The 16771-nt window shown below is 37.3% G+C and overlaps 1 protein-coding gene across 4 annotated transcripts in view; it reads left to right on the plus strand.

Moving 5' to 3' along the window:
• ACSS3 (acyl-CoA synthetase short chain family member 3) overlaps positions 1 to 16771 on the plus strand; it is a 79807-nt gene that overhangs the window by 23834 nt on the left and 39202 nt on the right. For 3 of the 4 annotated variants that reach the window (XM_015857411.2, XM_015857410.2, XM_015857416.2), the window contains exons 4-8: positions 2229 to 2363; positions 2913 to 3053; positions 4494 to 4574; positions 4658 to 4753; positions 14876 to 15027. In XM_015857411.2, the coding sequence (XP_015712897.1) occupies positions 2229 to 2363; positions 2913 to 3053; positions 4494 to 4574; positions 4658 to 4753; positions 14876 to 15027 (605 nt within the window). Of the gene's footprint in view, positions 1 to 2228; positions 2364 to 2912; positions 3054 to 4000; positions 4051 to 4493; positions 4575 to 4657; positions 4754 to 14875; positions 15028 to 16771 lie in introns of those variants that run through there. The other variant, XM_032443745.1, reaches the window with a different exon arrangement.

The raw sequence follows: 16771 nt of genomic DNA on the forward strand, positions 1-16771 counted from the left end.
ATTCACCCTCCTAGATAGTTAGCAGTCGCCAGTCTTATCATCAGAAAGGCCTCATGAAGCAAGCTTTGAGACAACAAAAGAAAAACAGTTCTGTCCTTTACAATGACCATCTGACATGGGTGGTATCGCCAGATCAGTATCAGCAGGTGTAGAGAACTGTATTATGGTGGCATGAGCATTTCTCTAAGTTGTGTGTCACGTTTTTAAGGAGGAAAGTGCAACAAAAGCACATGAAGTTTGAGTTTATGGTAAGATATGTGTATATCTAGGGTGTGAAGGGGAAAGAGCTTTGTGTGTTGAACAGCTGAGCGCTTGAGTGCTGGCTCTATCTATAAGCCTCTTCATGACAGAACCGACATTTTGAGCTCAAAGCTTGTGTGTTTTCAGCGTAGGCTTTTTACAGCTTGACCAATAAAAGGTTGACCCAATAAAAAATATTCATTGTTTTTTCTAAACCTTGCCTTGCATGTTACTAGAGATGGTAGAAGGAGCCTCTATGGGAGAACAGTATTGTTTGTCTGATACTATTGGGCCTTGCTTTATCTCATTTCAACTTCCTTATTTTTTCCTACAGTTCACTATCTCTGGCATTCTTTCTCCACCAAACCCCACCAAACAGTAGTTTTATTTCTATCTGATCTGTCGTGCAGGACTGTGGAGCCACAGGAGTGGGAAATGAATGTATAAAAGCAATATAGGAGCAGATGTGCAGAGAAGATACTATCAGTAGGCAGAGAGGTAAAGCACTAGAAAAGAACCACTAATCAGCCTTTGTTTTGCACAGAATGATCCGTGATGCTTTCAAGCAGTAACCCTCATGTAAGAAAAACATCACCTTAGACAATTTAGTATTGGAAATCTAAAAAAAAACCACCTTATTGCAGGTGATATAGTTGATAAGCAGAGGGGGCACTGTTTATAAATGACTGTAAACCTGGTATTGACTGATGTCGTCCACTGTAATAATTGAATAGAACTGTGCTAATATATTCAGAGGGGCTTCCAGTTGAATTTTCATTTTAACTGCATTGTATTAAATCTTCTTTAATCAAAATCACCACATTCCAAAAGCGAAAGTTGACAAATGCTGAAATGTTAAAGCTCATCTGAAATCTTTATTTTGAGTACAAGCTAATTAGCAAACTTCCTTGAATGGCAGATTTGGACAGGAAACATTTTATTACTTCACAATCAAACAATTTAATCTCTACTTTCCATGCAAAGCTTAATGCAGTCTTAACTGTGGCACTGTGGCTTGTGCCTACCTAATGAGATTTATGCTAATACATGCAATTACTAGGGTAGCTGGATCAGACTGCACAAGATGCTCACGATAAATATGCTTCTAAAACTCTAAAAGTAAAGAGGTTGAAGACTTGCAATTCTATGATTAAAATGTCTTCTGATGTGTAGTACCAGAGAAACTACCCTTTATTTCCTGAATACATGAAGTGAGAGTACTGGTCTTGGGATTTAAGTCAAAATAGTTTGTATGCAGTGAGGTGAGTTTTTTTGACTTAGGAAACCTTTCATAACACCTGAGGTTGGCTTAATGAAAAAAAAAATGTATCTTCTAAATGCACATTTTGAAAGAGAAGTTTGTCTAAAAATAACACCCAGAACGAGAGAAATCTGTTTTTCAGTGGATTTGCATCCTGGGTCCTGAAACCATTACTTGAAAGACTCTAGATTAAATTTCCTTATGTGCCTTTTGACTTTAGCTTATTCTCTCCTGGTATTTCTAGTTTCATTTCTTCTTTACCTTTCTTTTTCTCTATTTTAACCTCCCACATTACTTACATAACTGCAGGCTGAAAAAGAAACAGTAAAGAGTTGTAGCTAGTTGGGTTCAGGTACATATGTAATTAGAAAGCAGACTAACCAGGACAGATGACTTGACATTAAGCTTTTCCTTTAATGGAGAGCTACATGGAAATGAGGTATTCACTCCGTTATTTTTGTACAACTTGCAAGAACTTAATATAATTGATTTATTTCTTAAATATGGTTTAAAATGGTGAAGGGTATCATAGTTATTAATGTGCTGTGGAAAAAAATGAGGCATGGACTGCAAGAGCATAAAAGCTTTGTTTCTTTAGAAAATGGATCCAGCCCCCTGATTATAATTATGTAAGGGTAGATTCTTTGCAAAACTTTGTTAGATTGCACGCGTATTATAAAAATATATTGCTAATGTTTGTATGAACATTCTAACTTGTCTATTTTAGCCCAGACTTATTGTAACAGCAAGTTTTGGAGTAGAACCAAAAAGAAAAGTGGAATACATATCACTCCTAGAAGGAGCACTGGGAATGGTACAGCACAAACCTGAGAAAGTTCTCATTTACAGGCGACCGAACTTGGTGAGTGTACTGTTGTAGTGCCTTAATGTTAGCTTTCAGATACGTATGTAGTTGTGGAAATGCTAAGCCACAGCTTGAACACCTGGTGGGAAGGCAGGGCCAACCCAGGGGAGCTCAGGTACATGCTGTACACCTCAGTGACCAGAAGGGGTGGAGCCAGGATCCCAGTAAGGGTTGGCTGAGGAGGCAAGAGTATGTGTCTGGAGATTCCTGCATACCTCAGGCCTTCTGAAGGTAAGCAGCTTCTTTCCTTTATTTCTGTGCTCACTGCTGTTGTGTTTGAGTGAATCCTCACTTGCTGCAGCCTGGGATCTTGCTGCTCTGCTGTCATTGTTGCTCATGTAGTCCATATACTTTTTTCTCTTCTATAGTTAACATTTTTAATGTATGTGCTGTAGTTTGCTTCTGTATTTTATGGAAAAACTTTAAATTTATAGTGTTTAAATAGAAAATGTACTAATACTACTGTACAGAAAATTGAATAATACCTGTTTTTGACCCACTTACATTTTATTCTGCTTGGACACTTTTATGTTTTTCTATGGGCAGGGCCACGTTCCTCTTACTCCAGGGCGAGATCTTGACTGGGAAGAAGAGCTGGCAAAAGCACAGTGTTACAAGTGTGTCTCTGTTCCTTCAGACCATCCTCTTTATATTCTATATACGTCAGGAACAACAGGCTTGCCCAAGGTAAAGGTCTATCTGTAGTCTGAGTGTTTGTGACGGATCTTTTTGCAGTGATGGAAAATATTTAGTTAAAAAGGTTGATAATATCAACCACAGCAGTGCTAAAAAGAATGATTGAAGTGCTTTAATCTCATTTATTCATATTTCTCTAATTCAAAGTCAGTGTCTAAGAATAAATAATGTTTATTTAAATGGCATTAATATAAAAATAATAATCCAAAGTGTTTGTACAACATAATAATAATAGCAGAATATCTTCTATTTGTGAATATTTTCTGTATTTTAACTGAGTGTACTTTAACTGAATATTTTCTGTATTTTAACTGACTAATTATTTAATGGCAAGATTAAATGATATCACTTCCATGATAACATTTATTGCTGAATAGTCTTTGCTTATTCATTATTTACGTATTAACTAATCTCCTCATAGATAAGATGTAATGGATGACATTACAGATTGAATGGAATTAGGCATCTTCTAAAGGCTGTGTTTCTGAACAGCTCTGGGGATATAATTCCCATGAAAATGAAGGTTTAGATTGAGAAGGGCATTGTTTGAAAGTGTTTGCTTTCAACTGTCAATTATTCTTAATGATTTATTTTTAAACACAAACATGTTTGTTTGGTTCTTACAATTCTTTCTGAAGCATAGAAGATGATCTGAATATAGTTCAACAGCAGTGATTATACTGTCACAAATTCAGAGGCAATGTCAAATGTTCTTAGATATGATCACACAAGTAAAATTATTCAGTTATGGTACCCTCATAACAAAATTTATGTTAATCTCAGAGCAGAGACTAAGTTAGAAGCTGAGACAAACAAATGAAATCTGCTTTCTGAAATTCAGATTAGTTAACTGCTATCTGTGACAGCAGCTTCTGTTTTAATGAGTTAATGTGTCTGTCACTTCCCCAGGTTATTGGACAAGGCTTTGAAAGAGTCAGTACAGGGAGAGGGGTGTATTTCCACAGAGTAATTTAGCCCAGTTATTTAGGTAAGTGCCGATACATACAACACAGCCACAGGTGCCACTGGCTCTTGGCATTGCTCTGTTGATTCAGGGAGACTAGAAAACGAGTTTAAGCCATGTGACTAACATTTAGATGACCAAACTTTAAGAGAGGTAAAGATTTGATTTCTTACTTTTTGTTAGCATATTTTGACTAAGTATTTCTGTCCAATTTAAATGACACAACTTACATCTTTCTTAGTTGTCTTCTGAAAACGATTATCATAGCACTCAGGGTTTTCTCCTTTTCCAAAATTACTTCGTCAATAAGAATGTTAGCAGAAGCATATATTTGTAAGAATGAATCTTTTTATTAAGCATGAAGTATTGGAATCTGACAACTTCAAGTCTATTCAGAATTTAATTGAAGACAGACGTATAAATGCATTCTCTAAATGATCTTAAATATCAAAATTATTTTCATTTAGGGTGTTATCAGACCAACAGGTGGCTATGCAGTTATGCTGAACTGGACGATGTCAGCTATATATGGACTCAAACCTGGTGAGGTAGTTCTGTTTAAATACCTTCTAAATATTTTGAAACTTGTCTTAAAAAGCAATAATTTTCTTATGTTTTCATTTCATTCTAGGTGTGGTGGGCAGCCTCTGACTTAGGCTGGGTAGTTGGTCATTCTTACATTTGCTACGGGCCTCTTCTTCATGGAAATCCTACAGTTTTGTATGAGGTAAGTGTGTACTGTCAACTTGGATTTTTCTACTATGAGTTCAGTGTGGAATTAGGGAATTTTGTTTTCATCTCAAATTTCTATTTTCAGCTTATGTCAAAATTAAGGTATTTTAACATAAGTTAGACCTGGCCTCTTCTATTACTGGCTTAATGCACAAATGTAGTTTGTGAGCCTCTTCTAATAGCTTTGCAGGCAGCTTAGGTAGCATGTAGAGGAGTAATCTCATCCTTGATTTCTGCAGAGGAGAGTGAAAACTGAGTACTACAGATTCCAGAGCTTATTGGATCTGCATCAAGGCAGTTTCTGAACTGGAAGGCGGTTTCTGAACTGGAGATAGAACAAGGAATCTGCATTCCCTTCTGTGAATAAGCACTTTCTGGACCTGGTCGTCACCACTGTTGCTTCCGTTAGAGTGGGGAACTACTTTTTCTGTGTTATCTTTTTCTTCCCTAAGTGAGTCAACATTAGTCAAATATGGAGAGTGGAAGTAAGGGGGAATGATAAGTTGTGACTGCATCATTGCTGGTGCTCCATCTCCATGCATGACAAAGTGAGTACAGAAACGGGCGTGCATTTACTGCAGAAGTATTTCAGACTGAATGAAGATCTCAATGAAGTCCTCAGAGATTGTTCGGGCAACAAGTGATACCCTGAATTTGTAAGGTGTTGGGAACATTTTTACAGTGTCTGTCCCACTTAGATCAGTGTCATTCAAATGACTAGACAGAGATTGCAGTTCCATTAGGCGTTCGGTGAAATCATAGTTAAATTAGATTTGTTGGATTGTTGTCAGGGTTTGTTTTCTGGGTTGGAATTCAAGGCTGTGTGGTATCTCATGATACTTGTTGGCACCAAGAACATCAGGAATGATTACATCCTTTCTCAGCAAGAAGACAGTGACACATGCTTTAGCTTTGTGACCAGAGTTATTATAGACAGGAGACACGCAAGCTTTCTGGCAGCATGTACTGGTCATGCGATCTGGCGTGCTATTGTCATGTGCAAGAAACAAAAGAAAGAGTCAGCATGACACTTCCTAGAAGATCTTTCAGCCAAAGCAGTGAATATCTGTGGGATAACTTTCCATTAGAATGTTTGGAACTGCATTTTTAGTCCAGCGAATAAGGCTAAATCTAGTCTAAAATAAACCTGAAATAACATCTAATGGAAGATGTAAAGAGTGTTGTCATTAAATAGTGTGGTCTACTGATCGAGTCTAACTCACCTTACTACTTGCTGTGTAAACAGTCCATGAGACCATATGTGATCACATTATTCATGTTATTTTACATAATGATAAATTTATTTTTACAAGTGCATGTAGGAGGAAGAAGACTGGTAATTTCTCACAGAACAGTAAACTGCTGGCTATCAACACTGATGCTTTGTTCTTTCATTTATCATTTCTGTAATGGGAAAATGTGACATAAGAAACAAAACACACTGTTTAGAATACATTTTAAGATCTTAAAAATGGAATTTGATTTTGTCTTTGTGGTTTTAGGGATTTCTTCTCTTCATTGAAAACCTGTAAGTAATGTGTTAAGCTGTTCTATGAAACGGAAAATTATCTTTTGTCAGAATGTTTTTCTTCCATATCATGTTGAGAGCTGTAAGGTCTGGGGCAAATAGCTTGTTTTTTAGCTTCTAGGCGTTGAATTGATTTTTCGATAATATCGTAGGGAAGTGGGCTTGCAAAACAAGTATTTTTTCTGAACTGTAAGCCTCTTTCCCTAAACAACTGAGACATAGAAAGTCTCACATACTTTAATATCCTCCGCCAATGACTGCAGTGACTGGAGAAAACTTAAAAATAAATGGATAAATGTTCTTAATTTCCAGCTCAATTTGCCTTGTGGACATAAGTTTACTGGCTTTCTTTGTCGGCTTTCAGAATGAAAGCATGAAGTAAATGCATTATTGAAATATGATGCAGTTGAGTATCTATAGTGCAACAGTGGCAGTAAAAATGAGCCATCTGAGTATTCCATATACCTTGCTCTTTCTGGAAGAGTTTTCAATATGTTGTCTTCTCTGAGTTTACCTTGGAGACTCTGAGAGCATTTTAGTCAGTGACAGATATCAGCTTGCTCATTGAAGGAGTTACTTTCGGTATGTTTTGCATGATAAAGATGTGTACTGGGGCACAGGTTGGGGTGGAAGAACACTTAGAGGTAAGGATTTTTCTATGACACTGAATTAAAAGTAATTAGTAGTTTTGTTGTTTTGTTTTTTTTTTTATAAAGAGGACTGAGTTTGTTTCAAAGCAGTGGGACAGAGTTCTAAGTTAAGAAGGAGAGGCAGGTTCATGAGGTGTGTTTAAGTGAGAGAATATCTTGAACTCATGCTAGACTAATGTAGACAGGATTCCTTAGTAACTAAATATGTCTTTTTGTGGGAAAGGAAATAGAATAAGTTTTCCATAATTTATATGTTCATAGCTATACATATGTGTGAAGCTGTCCAGAAGTAACTATGTACTTGTGTACATTAGCAAACTTGGAAATAACTCCAGATGCAGAGATGGTTTCATGACATTTAGCAATACATACATACATACATACTATACAGCTATCCAGTGCCTTTTGCTCATCCCAGATGTGACACTTGTCATGTTGTTCTGTGTGTTGCTGTTTATGTTAAGAGAAAATTGTGGCATTGTTCTTCATGTTGTGAATAAAAAGATCATTTTTTCTTGTGTAGAAGACAGTCTGGACACTCCTTTGAGTATTATGGGTTGGCAGAAAGATCACTTTGAGCAAGGGAAGCTAGTTTTGGCTCTGAAAAAGTAACTAAGAGTTAAAGCTTTGCATACAGACCTATTCAGTTTTCAGCTGTGTTTTTCTGGGGTGGAGAGGTGAGGGAGAACAATCTGTGTTGTGCACGGAAGTCCCACAAGATTCCATTTTTCCCTCTCTTACGTGATGGGTAATTCTGTTATATCCACACACTATGTAATGTCTCTGTAAAATCTTCTCAGTTCAGTACCCTAAAGCAGAAGCTGTTACTTATTTTGACCTTGTCTCATTTTCTGGAAATGAAGGCTTAAAAGGCTTCAAAGGATGTGTGGATTACTGGAGGCTATAATTAAATACTGAAAGGCCATCCCTCAGTCTTGAATCCACTTTCCCAGCAACTTAAATGATTTCTATAGGTGATCAAGGTTAACGTTATGTTCAAAATTCATGAAGCAAAAATAAAATCTAGACAAATGCTACCTATTTTGTACTGAACTTTCAGCTGATCATATTTCTGTCTTGGGAAGAACAGACCAGTGTATGAGGCTGAATTTCTGATAGATTGTCTCCACACAGGCTAGAAATCTTTCTTTTCTCTATCCAGAAGCGTAGACCTTCTGGATAAAAGTTAGGACATAGGCAAGCAAACAGCTTGTGGGAAATGCTAGCTGCACTGATGCTGTTATTCATTATTGCTCTTAGTAAGAAAAAAACATTTGGTATTGATTAAAATACTTCATATTGAAGCTAAAAGCATAAATGGTCTCGTGTCCCTTTAGATGCTTGAATGGTGTAGCACTGTAGAGTAAACTATTCTTATTACTACTGCTGTCAAACAAAAATATGCTCATATGAGAATGTGCAGCTTCACTGTGAGATAAAGACAAGGCCGTTCTGGTGGCCATTGCCAGGTGGGAGCTGCCTGCAGACAAGCTCCTACATAAAAAGCAGCTGGCCAAGTTTGTCCTTCTGCTAAGGGGTGTACGCAGCACAATACAACCTTGAGTGACGAATTTTGTTTGCAGCACAATACAGGCCTGCACATATTTGGGTTAGCTGTTATGTGGATCAGTAACTTTATAATGTGCAATAGTATTCCAGTTAGGATTGCTTCTAGTTTTGCAGTATGTGAAATAGTAAACAGTTGACTGTTTAGACTAAAGACTTTGAAGACTGATTACTTATTTGTAAACTTTGTGGACTGAATTCTTATTCCTGTGTGTATGAGTGTGAGAAATGCCAGCATTCACTTCTAGGAGCTGGTCCTTGTAATGTCAGTATGTGTCATGCAGTTGCATTCTCATATGTGTGTGTTCATAAATATACCTAAATAGCTACTAATCTCTTATTTTCCCTGTTACGTATTTTTGTTCCTTGGATTTCTAAGTATATTTAATCAACTGCAGTTTTGTTATGTTCACCTCTTCCATCCACTACTGAAGACGGTTCTTAGTTATATTTGTTTTTGTTTTTAGAAACTTAGTTTATGTCCTCTTTTAAGCTCCTTGGCTTTTTAATAAATTTTTGTGACATATTTTGAGTGAACACATAACATGTATTTGAAAAAGAAAGAATTAAATGCTTTTCTAGGTTAACTGTGATTTGAACAATTAACCTGATGTTGGGTACCTTACATATCTCCATCTTCATTTTATTTCCAGATACTCCGTTGTTATGAGATGTAATTTTGGGTTCTTCAGGATCTTTACAAATACTTAAAAGAGCTCCAGTTAAAAATGGCTTTCATTGGATAAACAGAAAATTCAGGGAAAAAAAAAAAAAGAAATGGTTTTATTCCTTTTCATATTTTATTCTCTTACAGGAATTCTATTGCCTTGTTGAAAAAAAAAAAAAAAAAAGGCCCTACAGTGGTTCCCTACAGGTCTGGTACAATTTTAAGGCACGAAACTACCGTGACTGGCTTTTCTGACACTTTGAATAACAAGGAGTGAAAACTTTGTCTAGTAGCAGAAATGCACATTTATAGAATTAAATATTGTATTAGCTTGAATATTAAATTATTATACTCTAATTAATGTTTAAGCATCTAATGCATGTTAATTAAATTCTTTATTCTGAAGGGATTAACTTGTCACTGATGCTCTGGTTAAGTAGAAGAGGAACGCGATGTGGATAAAATGTCATTTTTCCAGAAATAAGGCTAAGACTTTAATAGTTTTACAATATCTATTCTTGACCAGTGAAATGTCCACATGAAATTTTTTGCATGCATTGCTGGAAGAGAATAACTGCAACAAAGAGGTTTCCATTCTAGCAGATAGGGAGTAATGCAAGAAGAAATGAAGTTTTTCAGGTAGTTTTTCAGTTATCTGTTTAACATGATGATTTACAGTAGAGTTTTATTGCTGTGTGAATGTGCGGGGATTAGAATGGTTATTGGAATTGTAAAATTACCTTTGAATTTAAAGTGTGTTCATTTTGGAATATAAGAGGGGTAAAAATCATATTCTTTTAACAATAAATATTAAAGGAAAAGCGGAGTTAGTATCCAGTTGACCTTTGCATTTCCATCTGTGGTCTTGCTTTTGATTAGATCATTATGAAACAGTAATAGGATATTTGGAATTTTTCTTTCTCTAAGATGCCACCAATTGAGCTTTCAGACTATGTTCGTAATGTTAGTGGCTTCTTTTTGAGGATTGAAGATAGATAGGAATAAAAAAAATAATTGTACCCATAGTGAGAAAAATTATATTTATGTTAAGGGAAACCATAAAGTTTTTCTTCTGTTCAGAAGACTACCATAATGGTGAATATTCATTAATAGGTTGTGAAAGTTTGTCCTGCCTAATGGTAGCTTATGGGCTAAGGAGTATCAGCAGTGTTATTCAGATAAGGAGAAAAAAGGCCTGAGCACGTTTGCCCAAGGACAATCACTGCAGAATATGGACTGGACTGACTTTTTAAAGTGATTTGTTTATTTTTAAATTACATAGTAAGTGACAACTTGTTATTTCAGTAATTGCTATGGTAACTACATGCTTTCAGTTTTTACCTGTCATAAAACCATTGTCAGGAATGTGAGAACAATAATGAATTCCTCTGAATACAGCAAGTGCCTTTTTTAAAATCTGTCCTGGATTGCTTTTCTCTAAGGCATGACAAATAGTAGGTATAAAGAAGCTCTTTGAAGCCTCCCAGCCCACTCTGGGTTGGTTGTGAGGTTTGCATCCCAAGCTGTAAGCAACTTCTTGCCTTTCCTATAGTGGATCCGTGGACTTGGAATTAGGATGGGGAAGAGGATGTTGCCCGTACCTGCCATAGAGCCCTGAAATCAATTAGAAACTTGATTTCAGTTGGCTAGGACAAAGGGAACTATAGTCCCCACACAGAGCAGTAGCAGGATGGACTTAGCTGTGTCCAGGTATCTTCTTCCCCATAGCTCTCATGGGGCTTCTTCTAGTCAATGCTGTTGGAACAAATCTATGGCCTACACAGCAGCAGCAACAGAGGGGCCCAGGATTGCACTTACTGTCATATAGCATGTTTCTCAGCTATGTTAGGGCATCCAACTTTGCTACAGTCCATAAACCATTATCATCAGCTTACAAAGAAAGCACTGTACCTGGAGTTCTGCCACTCCTGTCATCTTTCTATCATCACCCACATTGATTATATTTGTGGAATGAATTTAGGATGTATCGGGTCCTTACTGGGGGTTTGGTAACGGGGCCAGTAGCAGCAGGAGAAATACCTAAGAATGTTTCTTTTTGAATCCTGATATTTCTGGTGTCAGGAGATTTTAGTGGCAGTGAGTTCAATGTGTAATATTCACTACACTGAGAGAATTTTCTCCTCATAAATTGGAGTTTATCTTTAATTGAGTAGCCCCTTGTTATTAGGAGTCTGGCAGAAAGGGGATTGCTGTGCTGTTATTGATGTGGAGTTGGGTACTTTATTATAACTCTCCTCTTATGTGTCTTTTTTTCTTTAAGTAATCCAACCCAACGGCTTTCTCCACAGGAGATCTTTTTATCCTCTTGATCATTCTTGCTGCCTATGAATCTCCTTTCATAATCGTGCATTATCCATCAACACATTCTGCCTGAGGATGACTGCTCAGTTGGTAGACATTTGATAAATTACATGCTCAAACTAGGCATTTCCAGAAAGAAAGACATTCCTATCTATCTCTCTCAGAGTCTCTTGGTAGGTTATTAAAAGCAAGTCTTTTCTGTGTGAATCCTCCTAGCTGATAAAAGAAGTGCCTGTTATACTCCTCTTTTTCTAAATCGGGTAAGGCAGATCACTCTTTCTGACTGCCTTATTCTTGATTACTGTCATCTTGGTTCCTGTCAGCCAATTGCTATTGACAGCAAAGTTTTAATTTTCATCTGCAGTATCGATACAAATACTGATCCCAGCAAATCCAGTGGAAGTGTCTCATTTGCTAACTCTCTTCAACTGACTCAGCAATACATCACCATATTCCGAATTCAATTACCCTGTGCTTTATTTTTTACAATGCTAACTTTTAAAAAAATCAAAATTATATGTGGTAATAAGCCTCTCATGGCAACTTGCAGTGCTTACAATTTTTGTATGATAAATGAGCACTCTCTCTGGCAGTGTTATTTGTAGGTTTTTATGCTCTGAAATTAATTTGCAGTGTCTCAGATTTGTTTTGCCTATGTCAATTTTTGTTTATGCATTTGTGAAAACGCTACCAGCTGCCAAGGCCCCGGAGAGCATTTTCTGCAGAGTCAGTAAGAATATTTTATAGCCAGGCCAGATTTTTTTCCTAAATGACAGTTTTGTTTCCTTATTGGGAATTATCAACCGTCAGAGCAATTTTCTATTCCTTTCCTTGTGAAGTTCTTGTTTTATTCGTTGAGAATTGCACTTCCAAACCAAATCTCAAGTCAGGGTCTAGGACAGATAGAACTTGCTGGAGGTACAAGGTCCGGGCCAGAGCCCAGGCCTTGGTGTGTCTGCAGCAAGGCTCAAGCAGAGATTAAGGGAGAGGGCATGAGCGCAAATTGCCCCTGAAGGAAAGGTAGGTTGCTCACAGCTCTGCTCACAGCTCTACTGTTTTCCCAGAGTTCTCATTGGAGGTCACACAGTTGCGCCATAGCATGCCTGGCCTTGAGCACCTACAGCCAAACCCATAGGAGGCAGTTGGGTGTACTTGAGGACAGACACTGAGCTCTTAAGGGCTCTGAAAGTTTACATTTGCTTAAAAATCACAGGTTATGTTATTATTGGCAGAATAACCAATTTCATGTCACCCAGCAGTTAGTTTTGTGGTATTTTTTTCCTGTCCCAAGTTCATTACAGATGTTACTGCTTCATTTGCATAATTAGTTAATGAGATTTTTATGGAAGTTTGGAATGTTCCACTCTAAGACCAGCTGTGTTAGTGATGCAAGGCTGAACTTCTGAGCAGATAGTTGTACTGGGTAGTTACATGGAGATGACATGAACTTGAATAAAGGAGTTCCTCAACAAATGCTGGTGAACATTTGAATGAATATGTGAAAGTTCCAGTGAAGATGTGTGCAAGGAGGAGGCTTGAGGACAAAAAAAAAAAATAAAAAAATCTGATGATAGATTTTTCTTTGGGAACTGTAATGTGAAAGGAAAAAATGATTTAGTTTTTCAGTAAGACAATCTCGTTCTTTTGCACACTTTTTATAGAAGCTCGGACAGGCTGTTAGAAAAACAGAGGTTTTGTCATTGATGATTCCCTTGTTCTCTTTTGTTTATTCTCTGTTTGCCTCTCATCACTTCTTCTGCCCTTTAAAAGAAGACTTGGTTATATCTTCTGGTTTTTCCTGCTTTTTCCCTCTGCTTCCTCAGCAGTGCTCTACTAGTCGTAGTTCAATGTAGGGCAGCAAAGCCAGTGGGATATAGCCAGCCTCAGTCATCCTGGAGTCCTGAAATCTGGCAGCTGGCTTCTCAGCACCCCTGCAGCTGAGTGCCAGGCAAGCATGGGGGAGTTTGCAATGGGGAGGGAATTTGGAAGTGGGGAAAGGACAAATTCCAGGGGGCCTGCATCACAGGAGGGGGTGGCTTTCGGTGTTGGGATGGGCAGACTTGATTTGTGTACACTTCTGTAAAGGCATTTAATGTGTTACTATTGCTTTCTTACTGGAATAAAAGTACCGGATTTAGTAAATTCTTCAAGGTATTCACATGCCTGTGTTCTTTTTGCATCCTCATAAATTGAGGTATTAATTAAAATTTTGCTTGTTACTTTTTTTCACTAGACCTATCAATCTGTTGTGTTTGTCTTATTGCAAAATCTGCTCTTTTCAATGAAAAAGTACATCTAGTTTCTTGAAAGTTGATGGCAAATGTCAGGGCTGTACTGCCTGTGGCTGGTTAAGAACCCAAAGTTGGGCCTGTGGCTTTTGAAAGTAATGAAATACATGAATGTGAAGGACACTTGTTAAGGACGCACTCCAAATCTGAATTTACACAAGGAGTGTGGAGGTATAAATTTATTTTATGAGTGATGAACTGCTGTGAAGTTTGTAATGTTTTCAGTGGTGAAGCTTGCTCTGTGTTGATGGCTTTTTTGCATGAAGCAATGGCAAACTGGGTTTTGCAGTATGAAGAGCATATGTCTCTCCTGTGTTGTTTGTATGCTTTATATTTGGGGCACTACAGAAAACTATTTTTATTATTTTTTGTTATTCTTTACCAGTGGACAGTTTGTCACTTCCATTTACTTCTGTTTACGATTTTCCTGACTGTGCCCTATAGCTAAAAACAATGTTTAGTTTTCCAAGCCCTAACTCACTCCCCCAAAATACATACCATAGTCTGTTAGCAAACTAACACAGTAGAGGAGTCTTCGGCTTCTCTCCGGTCTTCATTTGCAGCAGCAGCACAAAGATGCCCAGAAGCCAGTTGTAAGCAGCTGCATGGGGATTTCTGCAGAAATAAGAGAAAAATTCTAGGTAGCAACAAGTTGGTGTTATGACATGTAGTCCTGTGCATGGAGAATATAGCTGAAATGCCACTGTGTCCAGAGTCTCATTCTCCAGTGAGACTCAGTGTTTTAACAGCCTGTCTCACAGGAAGGATAGATGTAGACATGACTCCCTCTGCTGCCAGTGTAATAACAGCTATTTGGGCAGTCTTTTCATTGGCTTGTCTGTTCGTCTTGTTTTTCTCAGTAGCAGCTGGTATATCATGTACTCATTCAAGAGATTGTACCCAAAGCTTGTGAAATTTATTTTTTCAAGTGAATACACATACTGCATTGTTATTTTTAACAAATTCTGCTTTAAAGTCTTATTTGAAATCAGTTCTGTTGCTGTGCTACCTCCACTGTTAGATGTTCAAGCCTTGAACTGTCAAGGAATTACGAAGTATTTTTATCCTGTGACATTTCAAATTATTCTCTCCATAGGGGAAGCCTGTGGGAACACCAGATGCTGGTGCCTATTTCCGCGTGCTAGCAGAGCATGAAGTAGCTGCCTTCTTTACTTCACCAACTGCAATTAGAGCAATCCGTCAGCAGGACCCCGAGGCAGCCCTGGGAAAGCAGTACTCTCTAAAAAGGTGAACTAAGGATACACTGGAAGCAGTTTCTTACAGAAACAGACTGGATAAACTAAGAATAGCAATGTCTGGGGCTTTATCCACCTCTGTATAGCAGAATTCAAATGTTTTCTTGGCAAATCAGGTGTACACATTTGGTTGTGAATCTCTTCTGATAGTTTGGAGGAGAGACGGGCTATTAAAAACATGTCTTTGATTACCATTAAAAAGATGACACTGAGGTTAAGAATTCTTAGTGAATTAAGATTGCTTACTCAGTTTTACTCCACTGTTCTTACACCCTGCAATACAGTGTTGGTTTACGTGATCCTGTACGGTCTTCCACTTCACTGACTGCACAGGATCTTCAGTGTTCAATGAATCAGAAGCTAGCCAATATCTTTCCATTATTTTGTTTCTGATTATGGTTATGTTCTGCTATTTCATACTGTTTTTTTTTTTTTTTTTTTTTTTTTTTTTAAGTGTTTATTGCTGTGCTATATCCATGCTTCAAAACTGTGACTGATTTCATCCTTACAAATCCCTTGTGAGATGTCAGAGTGCTATTAGCTGTGTTTTGAAGATGGGAAGCTGAAGTGCAGGGAGATTAAGGTCAAAGTCTTCTATTAATTTTGAATACCCAGTCTAAGCCACTAAACTGCTGCTATTTGAGAGGTTTTAGAATTTTGTGATTAAAATACATTATTAAAATTATGTGGCTAAAATGCTCCTCTTACTGACTTCATGTACCTGTGATTGTTCAGTAATTCTACAAATCAATCTCAGTACCATATAGCAAACATTAAGAATATGTGGTTTAGAATGATTTCTAATCTTGGAGTTGAATCATTTGCTCAGCATCAGATAAGGACTAGGCAATATTCAGTCATGGGAACACCTTCTATCACAGTTGTCCAAAGAATTAAGGAAGGTGCTAAATTACACCTTCACTTTCTTAATTAATCTGAAAAGTTTCATGTATCTGTAAGCTGGATTTATTCCTGAGGTACTCACTAAAACTTTTCTTCCATCTCTTTTAAGTGCTAGCGTCAATTGTTTCCCTTCCATGAAATGAGGAATAAAGCTACTTTGATACCTTAAAGCCCTACTGTGATGTTTCATAGTAAGAATGTGGTTCACGTGCTAGAAAATTCAATTGCCATTCCTCAGCAGTTCTTTAGGTGGTGACTAAAGTAAGCCAGTCCATACAATTAGAGTAACAATTGAGTAGAAAATCTGCTAACCTACTCTGTAGGTTGTTGAATTATCTTGCCAAAGAATTCCAGGCAAATAAGTGTCCCCTTGATGATATCAGCTGTCCCAGATGTAAAAAGATATTTTTGTGATTCCTATTCAGGGCTTAGTTGATGAGTTTCTCCGTTTGAGTATGGTATGATTACTGAATTGGAAAGGGTGTTTAAATAAGTCAGGCTATTCTATAATGATTTCAGTATTAACATCCAGCTAGTTATAGTGTGTGTTATTTTAAAATTAAAACTGCAGTTCTTCAGAAATAGGGTCCAGCAAATGACTGAAATCTTCTTTCTTGGATGGACTTTTCCATCCAAGGTCAAGAGAATTTCCTTTCAGTTTGCATTCTGTCTTATGTTTACTTCATACCCATCTAATTTATATGCTATGAAACTTTATTATCCATTACTTTGTGTAGAGCTGTAAAGTGGAATGTCTTTCTGCTATCTGGCATAAAATATCTATATTTATTCTAGAAACTCAATAACACGTGGCCAGCAACGTATTCTTCAAA

This window comes from Coturnix japonica, chromosome 1 (assembly GCF_001577835.2).
Source record: "Coturnix japonica isolate 7356 chromosome 1, Coturnix japonica 2.1, whole genome shotgun sequence".
NCBI classification, from domain to species: domain Eukaryota; kingdom Metazoa; phylum Chordata; class Aves; order Galliformes; family Phasianidae; genus Coturnix; species Coturnix japonica.